Genomic DNA, 9,201 nt, shown 5'->3' on the forward strand with positions numbered 1-9,201 from the left:
TTTTGGGCTCCACAATTCAAAAAGGATGTGGAGAAGCTTGAGAGAGTGCAGAGGAGAGCCTTGCGCATGATCAGAGGCCAGGATAACAGACCTTATGATGAGAGGCTGAGAGCCATGGGACTCTTCAGCCTGGAAAAACGTAGGCTCAGAGGCGATCTGGTGGCCACCTATGAGTTTATTAGGGGTGTTCACCAGGATCTGGCAGAATGTCTGTTCACCAGAGCGCCCCAAGGGATGACAAGATTGAATGGTCACAAACTCCCCTGCGACCGTTTCAGGCTGGACATAAGGAAGAATTTCTTTACTGTCCAAGCCCCCAAGGTTTGTAATAGATTGCCGCCAGAGGTGGTTCAAGCACCCACTTTGAATACCTTCAAGACATTTTTGAATGTTTATCTTGCTGGGATCCTATGATCTCTGCTGACTTCCTGCTCCTGGGCAAGGCGCTGGACTTGATGATCCTCCAGGGTCCCTTGCAGCCCGAATGTCTATGAAATGTATGAATAGAGGGGAATACTCACTTTCCTCAATCTGCTGGTAGTGCTTATATTAGTGCAGTCCAGTATGATGTTAGCTCACTTGGCATCAAGGGCTCACTGTGGACTCATATCCAGTTTATTGTCCACTGTAACCTAAAGGTCCTTTTCTGTAGAGCTACTGCTTAGCTAGGTAGTCCCAAGTCTGTACCGGTATGTCAGTACACCCAACGGTGCCAGCACTGTACATCCATCTTTAGGAGCCTCTTCCTGCTAGTGCCCTTTCTCTGCCCCTGTATTCTTGCCTGTCCCATCTTGATGTAATAACTAGATGGGGATGCTTTCTAAAGGAAGAAGAAAGCTTTGGGAAAGGGGACCCATCTCTAGACCATGGCTCTCCTGGTCTTGTCCCAGTTCTAAGTTGGCTGTGCCCTCTAGCTTGGAGCTCACTGTTCAGGGCCACAAGCTTCTGGCTCACTTTTGGCTATGCCCTTGTGACCTCAGGTTCCAAGCCATGTGAGACCCCTCCACAGGTCCTGTTTTCCCACATTCCACACCTGCCTTTCAGTCCCTGGCAGGCTCTGCTCTTCTCAGCCTCAGAACATACCCTTAGTCTTTATCTTCCATCTCTCAACACAGTCTGAATTTCATGGTGTTCCCAAGCACTCCTTTCAGTGGCTTCTGCCTCCCCTACAGTCACAATCCAGTTCACTAGGGAAACAAAAACCACACAACACAGTAACCAGTCCTGACTCAAAGAAATGTTACTTTTGGTGTTTGCCTCACCCTGCAGTGGCATGATCCAAGCAAAAGAAAAACAGAAAAAAACCTTGAGGTACTTAGCTTTCTCCCAGTGTAGGCTCTCAGGTTTTCTCCACTCTGGCTGCTCTGCTTTCTCTTTTTGTGATCCTGGGTTTGGCCCCTGAGTCCCACCATTAAGGACTCCATCCCCTGTAGCTCCTATGGCCAAATTGCCTTGTCTGGCCTGAGGCTTGGGCTTATAAAGGGTGTTCCAGGTCACCTGACCCTCCACTTCCATCCCCTAGGCCATCAGACACTGTTTGCATTTGGACCCAGAACCATGTTGTTTCAAGCTTCTCTGCCTGTGGATTTGACTCTGGCAATACAAGAAGCATAAGTAAAACAGAGAGAGAGACAAGGTGGGTGGGGGCAGGAGACAGGAAAAAGAAACCAGAGATAGGACCCCACTACAAAGGGAGGGGATGAACTGGCAGAGGGAGGGAGTACCAGAAACTCCTAATCCCCTTCTTCCTGTAGTAACGGAGTAGGGTCTCTGTTGCAATGGGATTGTTCTATTCTAAGTGCAGGACTTCACACTTGTCTTTATTGAACTTATTTTGGTCCACTCCAATTTGTCTAGGTCTCTCTCAATCCTAGCTCTGTCTACCCTTCAGCATATCTACTGTTCCTGCCCAGCTTGGTGTCATTTGCAGACTTGCTGAGGGTGCACTCCATCCCATCTTCCAGATCACTGATGAAGATCTTAAACAAAACCTGGCCCCAGGACCAACCCCTGGGACACTCCACTTGATACCGGCTGGCACCTAAACACTGAGCCACCAATTACTACCCTTTGAGCCCAGCAATCGAGCCACTTCTCTGTTCGCTTTGCAGTCCAGTCATCTAACCTGTACTTCCTTAGCTTTTTATGAGAATGTTGTGAGACACCATATGAAAATCCTTACTAAAATCAAGGTATATCACATGCACTGTTTTACTTGCACCCACAGAACCAGTCATCTTGTCATGTAAGGTAATCAGGTTGACCAGGCATGGCTTGCTCTTGGTGAATCTATGCTGACCATTCCTAGTTACTTCTCCAAGTGCTTAGAAATGGATTCCTTGAGGACCTGCTCCATGAGTTTTCCAAGGACTGAGGTGTCTGTAGTTCCCCAGCTCCTCCTTCTCTTTCTTAAAGATGGGCACTGTATTTGCCCTTTTTCCAATCATCCAAGACCTATCCCGATCACCATCAGTTTTCAAGGATAATGGCTTGCAGCTCTGCAGTCGCATCAGCCAACTCGCTCGGCACCCTCCAGTGCATTATATTTGGCCCCATGGACTTGCACACATCCAGATTTTTTCTAAATATGCCGTAAACTGTTCTTTCACCACTGTCAGCTGCCTTCTCCCCAAACTGTGATGCCAGGTGCAGTAGTTTGGCAGATGACCTTGCTTGTGAAGACAGAGGTAAAAAAAGCATTGAGTACTGCCTTTTCCTCATCATCAGTCGCTAGGTTGCCTCCCCCATTCAGTAAGGGACCCACACTCTCTCTGATCTTCCTCTTGTTACTGACATACTTGTAGATACCCTTCTTGTTCCCCTTTACATGCCTTGCTTGCTACAATTTCAGTTGTGCTTTGGCCTTCCTGATTTCACCGCTGCATGTCTAAGCAATATACTCTTATACTCCTTCCTACTCATTTGTCTGAGTTTCCATTTCTTGTAAGCTTCCTTTTTGTATTTTAGCTCATTGGAGAGTTCCCTGCTAAACCAACCTGGTCTTCTCCCATACTTGCTGGTCTTCCTGTGAATTGGGATGGTTCAGTGCTGCACCCTGAGTAAGGCTTCTTTAAAATACAGCCCGCTGTCCTGGACTCCTTTCCTCCTTTGCTTTTAAGTCAACAGTGCATTGAACCTATACTTAAGTCTTAAAGTATGTTGGCCCTTCCTTGTGTAGTAGTTCTCAATTAATGCCGTTTTTGAGACGTTCTTAATCCCTACCTGGGTAGCAGAAAAACAGATGAAATTCTTCCTGTCCCTATTATTTCTTAGACGGCATATTTTTCCTTTCTTCATCTTCTGTTTATATATGTGGTATGGACCTGGAAATGAGGCAAGAATCTCAGGAGGTTGAGAAATTGGATTGGTTGTCCAGCATTACAACTGTTGTATGGAAATTAAGACATTTAATACCATTCTGTTACCATGCAAGTCCTCACAGTAAATTAATATTAAAGCAAACAACTTTGCTTCTGAACTTTTTTGGCAGAACTAAGTAGTTGCTTAGGCTGATCTCTGGTGGTTATAATTTCAGTGCTTAGGCAAGTTGTTTGTTGTTTTTTCCTTGTCTTGTGTTCCTGAAGTTAGATTTTAGGGGCTGAATTACACAGGCAGCATCTTAAAGGTTCTGTTGTTTAGTTGGAAAATATCCCCATAAGCCAACTGTACAGTGTGTACAATATTTTAATAAGGTACTCTTAGTCATATTTCTATCTAGCCCTTGTCAATTTTGTCTCCTATAGAAGGGTGCTTCTGTAATTTTGAAATGTTTTAAGTCAAAACTTCCTAGTAGTTGTGGTACTGTAGCAGCAAATGTGATTACATTTCATGGGGGAAAAAGACTTAAAGTGTCTTAGAAACAAATCTCCCCAAGTTTTTTTCCCTCCCCATGAATTCTTCTTTGATCAACAGTATATGACTATAAAGACTGGTTCACTGTCCTTGGAGTTCTTCTGACCTTGCAATATTTATCCCTCCACTTCAATCCACATGTGAGAGCTTCATGTAACTTAATGAACAATTGTGGCGTGTTATGAAGTTAAATAAGGAAAAATAGAGGAACTACAGACCAGTGTTTGTCAACAGATCTTAATTGGTTTTTGGCCTTGCCTATAATTTTGTATCTGATACTGAGATTGCAAACATGTGAACTGAGGCATCAAACCAGAAATAAAGTGACAGAGTACCAAAGTCTTTTAACCTCCAAAATACAGGTGTCCGATTATAGGCCTTTTAAAAAAAATGTGAACCTTAAACAAAGATTCCATTTTCATGCTAATCCTCCTTCATACTACCCAAATGAGCAGAGCAGTATATAAACATACAGGTTGCAGTACTGCAATGATAGCGGTTTTTCTGTGTAATATCAACAGGTCTTTTGGACTTCACTCAGCTTGACTCATCATGTTCAGTTACTACTTTGTAGGCAGTTAGTTACTGCAGATGCTGAAGTACCAATTGTAGGTTTTGCAGTAGATAAACATAGTGTCTAGCATGATAGGACCTTGAACTTGAGGGTTATACGCAATGGTGTGCGAAACTAAAATTCCTTTGGATCTGGGCAAAACTGGAAAACAAAAATATTGCTTCAAAATGTAAGGAGCTAGGTTGATTCTCTAAATTAATTTATAAAAAGTACTTGGAATTGTGCTTGAGCCTATGCCCCTATGCACGTGCCAGGTCAGCTGATGAACAGAGAACCATAACAGTCTATTTGTTTGCACTTTATAGGCTTCCAGCATAGAAAATAAACAAGATTGGATCAAACACATCCGGGAAGTGATACAAGAAAGGACTATTCATCTGAAAGGAGCTCTGAAAGAACCAATCCACATCCCCAAGACTGCGCCAACACCTAAGCAGAAGGGAAGGAGGTTAGTGGAGTTTTGAGTAGTTTATCAAGATGGGTGGCAGGAACATAATTTGTAAAGCAACACCAATCCCAAAACCATGTATCAGCTGCTATGGTATAGTTCTCTGAAAGGAACACTGTGTTCTCATGACTGTCGGCAACTGGGGCCAAGTTAGGAAGTCATTGTTGGCCAAATTTTATCATCCAATATGGTCCTAATAAATGAAGTTCCCATTGACTGCATTGATTGAGTGTATTCAGATTTCTGCTCTGTTCGTTCCCTTGCATATTTCTGGTTGTAAATGGACATGGTGTTTGAAAATTATAGTGGCCTGACCTGTTCAGCAGCCCAGGAGGTAGACACAGATGTATTAAACTTTTACAGTTAAGTGTGTGTTACTCAAGTAGTTGGTTTGTTTTAAATCAGACTTTATATGTCATGAGTGATCTGCCTGGGAATTTTAGCTAAATGTCCATGAGGGTCTCTTGCTAGGGTCCTCTCTGGTTGTTTTGTTGCTCTGCTTCTATATGAAGTAGGGTAGACAAAGAGTTAGTTCCAGTTCATTGTGTTTTAAAATGTAGAATTGAATAATTCAACCAACTTTGGTGTGTAAGGCAAGTTTCCAGCTGCTGTCTTTTAGGTGCTATGTTGTGCACTTTTGCTACAATATCTGAGTATCTGCTGTAATAAGTGTTTGTTTTTGCAGAGATGGAGAGGACCTGGACAGTCAGGGAGAAGGCAGCAGTCAGCCTGACACAATTTCAATTGCATCACGGACTTCACAGAACACACTAGACAGTGATAAGGTAAGAGCCCTGAGTGGCATTCCCTTTTCTTGTCAAACAAGCACTTAGAAGTATTGCTAGTGGTTAGTACTGCTTCCTTATTTAGCCATGTTTCTGAGCAGCTTAACAAAAAGTGTTGCAGTCTCTTGGTAGTGGAAGATCATGGCTTTAAACTGGGGGCCTTCTCAAAAGGCTTCAGTTTATGCTGGACTTACACCATTGTTTTCCTCCACATTGGAATGATTTAAAGTTTTGACTCAAGGCCACCTTACACTGAAAATGAAGAACCTTGAGAGAGAGAAAAAGAGACTACTAAAATCAGATGATCAACCTCCAGTGTGTTGCCTAATCTCACCTTACCTTTCTAAAAACTTACCTTGTACCATGTGTGATAGCTAGGCATTTGTTTGTGCCTCCTTTGTGTTTTGGTCTAGAAGTCTTAAATGATGGCATGTTTATGGATGAGTTGTTTTACAAAACTATTAGAATTTTCCTTCATACAAACTGATGAAATTTATGTTGTTAATTAACGGATAACCCGTGTCGTCATATGTTGTGCCATGCCATTTTGGCACATTTTCTTTTTCCATACAGGCTTATTGTAGATGAGTGACCTTATTAGGCAAGTACAGCAACTGAGGGTTTTTTCTGTGAGTATAAGAAAGATAAAAACTTGGTGTTAGTATGTGGTTGCAAATGCCAGTTAACCAGAGATCCCAGAAGATGGCAAACAAGAAATATAATAGTATCTGAAGTACAATCAGAAAGTTATTGGGGATTCTGGGGCATAAGAATATAATTTTTGAAAGGGCAGCAACAATTAAACTCTTTAAAAAAGTAGAGTTGTGGGGTTATAGGTGGGGCAGGGGAGGAGTTGTTTTGTTTTGTTTTCTCCCATTCTAATCTCACTGATTATGAGTGGATCTGGTGAGCCAAATCGCTGAGCAAATCATCAGTGGTTTAGCAGGATGGCTAGCTGAGTGTTCCAAGCACGAGTTACCAGGCAAAAAAAAAAAAAAAAAAAAGATCCCCTTAATTGAGTAAAACATACAGGTAGTTTGCTACTCAAGGAAGAGAAGGAAGCAGAGAAGTTCATCTCCCATCAAGATCTGCATAGTTGAGATGATTACATCTGGCAAATGTAAGCCACGTTTGGGTCAGCTGCATTTCTGCCAGCAGTCTGTAGCTGCTGCATGCAGAGATCATGTACTGTAGCTGTAAAACTGTAAGCCAGAAATATGCTGCACAAGCTCTAGGAGGAAGGGTGAGTAGGAGGCAGAAATGGAAATCTCTCAGCAGCTTTTGTTGTCTAATTTCCTCCTTTGTTTTATTTGGATAAAAATCTACTTTGACTTTGGTAGTGTCTGGATCCAGAATGTGTAAATGAATTTATACAACCACATTGAATATACATACCCTGAGGGAGAGGATTAATGCATAGCACAGCTTTCAAAAAAATGCTTGGTCCTTCTCTGCTTTGCTCAGAATGCAGGCAGATACATGGATACATGAGTTCTAACAGGCATTTCTGCGTTAGTATAATGTAGGGCCTAATCTGCATTAGGAGCCATTGCTGAACTCATGGAGAAACTTAAAATTGGACTTGGCAAGCTATAATATTCACTAGTCTTCCGCTTGGTTTAATTTATAATGCCAGCTAGGTGGGATGCTGCTGAGAAATTTGGCTCCTCTATAGATGTGATAGGTTGTTAAGTCAGTCAGTAAATTTAGGAAAATCCTAATGGAATTCCATTCAGCCAAGTCTGTTAACAATTATCACGTGATGCATGAAGCATTGCTTTGAGAGGAAACTAAAGACAAGCCACCCCACTTCTCAGGGAATATTACATCATAATTAACAGAGGAGGGCAGCTGTTTATTTTGGGACATGGGGTATCACCTATGCTGTGTCCAAAATTTGCGTCAGTTGGCTTGAGGTTGTAAAAAGTTCTCATCTCTGTCAGATACTGAAAAATCAGTGTGGGTCATTTTGGGTTCCATGGATTAATGCAGTAAAACATCATTAATTCAAGGTGAAGACTGAGAGATTTACTGCAAACTTTTTATTTTATAACTTGAGTATGTGGCAGGGGGAAGGACACACTAGGGGCTTTAATTGACTTCAACATTTTGTTGTTTAGTTTAATGTATGTGCTGAAAGTGGTATATACTATACCTGGTAAAATAATCAGGTCTTCACAAGACAGTATCTTACTACCAACTTTCTGTTACTTTTCTTGAAAAAGCTGCAGATGCAGCCCTTTGTACAGATTTTAAAATATAACTATATGGATAAAGTAAATTAAGTACCTACATAGATTTGGTATGTTAAGTAAAAATTGTTCTTGATTTCTTAAACATATTAAGAAAGAAGTAGAGGTGAAAAGCTATTAGGAAAACCAATGTTTTGGTTTTTTTAATTTTCATATGAGGGCACAGGAGACCATGATAGTCTGGGGAATATGAATACAGTTGCAGTACCATAAGTAATCGTATCTATCTTTGTAACGGATTTTTAATTCATTAGCTATAGTCCACTTGGGGCTGAAACTTGGCACATGATTTTGTGGTATAAAGGCTTAACAATGTTTAAATCACTTACAGAATGAGGTAGTAAAAGGAGGTAGAAGGCTAGATTTTTAGGTGCTGTTAATGCCATTGAGCTGAACAGCTTATTGGTTCTAAATGAAATTCCACAGACTTTGGCCTGGGGTGGGGGGTTTATTAAATTTGAAACAGGTGAAATAAAGGGATCACTCTGTTCAAAACCATTAATTTTACCCAATTTAAAATAGCTGCAATCAGGTGATGAAACTATTAAGCATTAGAATATTAATATAACTTTATTATTTATGTGTATGTGCCACAGTAAAAATCAAGTGCCCCGATGGTGCTCAAGACCTGAATAAAAGCATTTGTTTTCTCCAGTAAAAATGATTTATATGTGGTTAGAGCAGAATAAACAAACTGTTATATAACATAAATATGAACTGTGTATCCACTCAGCAAAAAGGATTTTCCTGAGGAAATGGGGGGAGAGATTTCCTGGAAGTCAGCCTAGGGTTACTACAAAGCTGTGGAGCTTGGAAGCAAATTGCAACAAATATCCAGAGCAGCCTTCTTATATGTTAGCTATTTCAAATTTATGCACAATCAAAAGTTTAAAAAAATCTAGTCTTTCTTTTGTGGGAATTGTAGCACCCCAGCCGAACCAAGGACCCTGGTGGGGAGTGAAAAGGTGAGGCCTCAGCTACTGTCCCATTGTGACACCATCTTTCCCTCAAGTTATTGTGGTAGAGATGCTGGGGAAGTGGGTGCTGGTTTTTCTTTCTGAGACATCCCTCCTGAAGTGGTGGTAAGGAGCAGAGAAAGGCCCCTGCCATTCAGAAGAGGTAGGTTCTTTAGCTTTGCTTGACTTGGTTTTATAAGATGACCCATTTGCTGTTACCATCAAGATGAGAAGAGGCACTGACATCCCTGTATGACTGTGGACCAGTGATTCCCAAGCTTTCTTTGCCTCAACCCACTGCCGCAAGTGGTATGCAGGAGGGGCAAGGGAGCTC

At 41.6% G+C, this 9,201-nt stretch overlaps 1 protein-coding gene across 4 annotated transcripts in view; it reads left to right on the forward strand.

Annotated features, from left to right (window-relative positions):
* Window positions 1-9,201, forward strand: part of TRIO (trio Rho guanine nucleotide exchange factor) — a 589,244-nt gene that overhangs the window by 443,017 nt on the left and 137,026 nt on the right. For all 4 annotated transcript variants that reach the window (XM_019521265.1, XM_019521285.1, XM_019521275.1 and 1 more), the window contains exons 32-33: window positions 4,732-4,874; window positions 5,560-5,659. In XM_019521265.1, coding sequence (XP_019376810.1) covers window positions 4,732-4,874; window positions 5,560-5,659 — 243 coding nt within the window. The remainder of the gene's footprint in view (window positions 1-4,731; window positions 4,875-5,559; window positions 5,660-9,201) is intronic.

Source organism: Gavialis gangeticus, unplaced genomic scaffold (assembly GCF_001723915.1).
Source record: "Gavialis gangeticus isolate Ggan-Ray unplaced genomic scaffold, GavGan_comp1, whole genome shotgun sequence".
NCBI classification, from domain to species: Eukaryota; Metazoa; Chordata; order Crocodylia; family Gavialidae; genus Gavialis; species Gavialis gangeticus.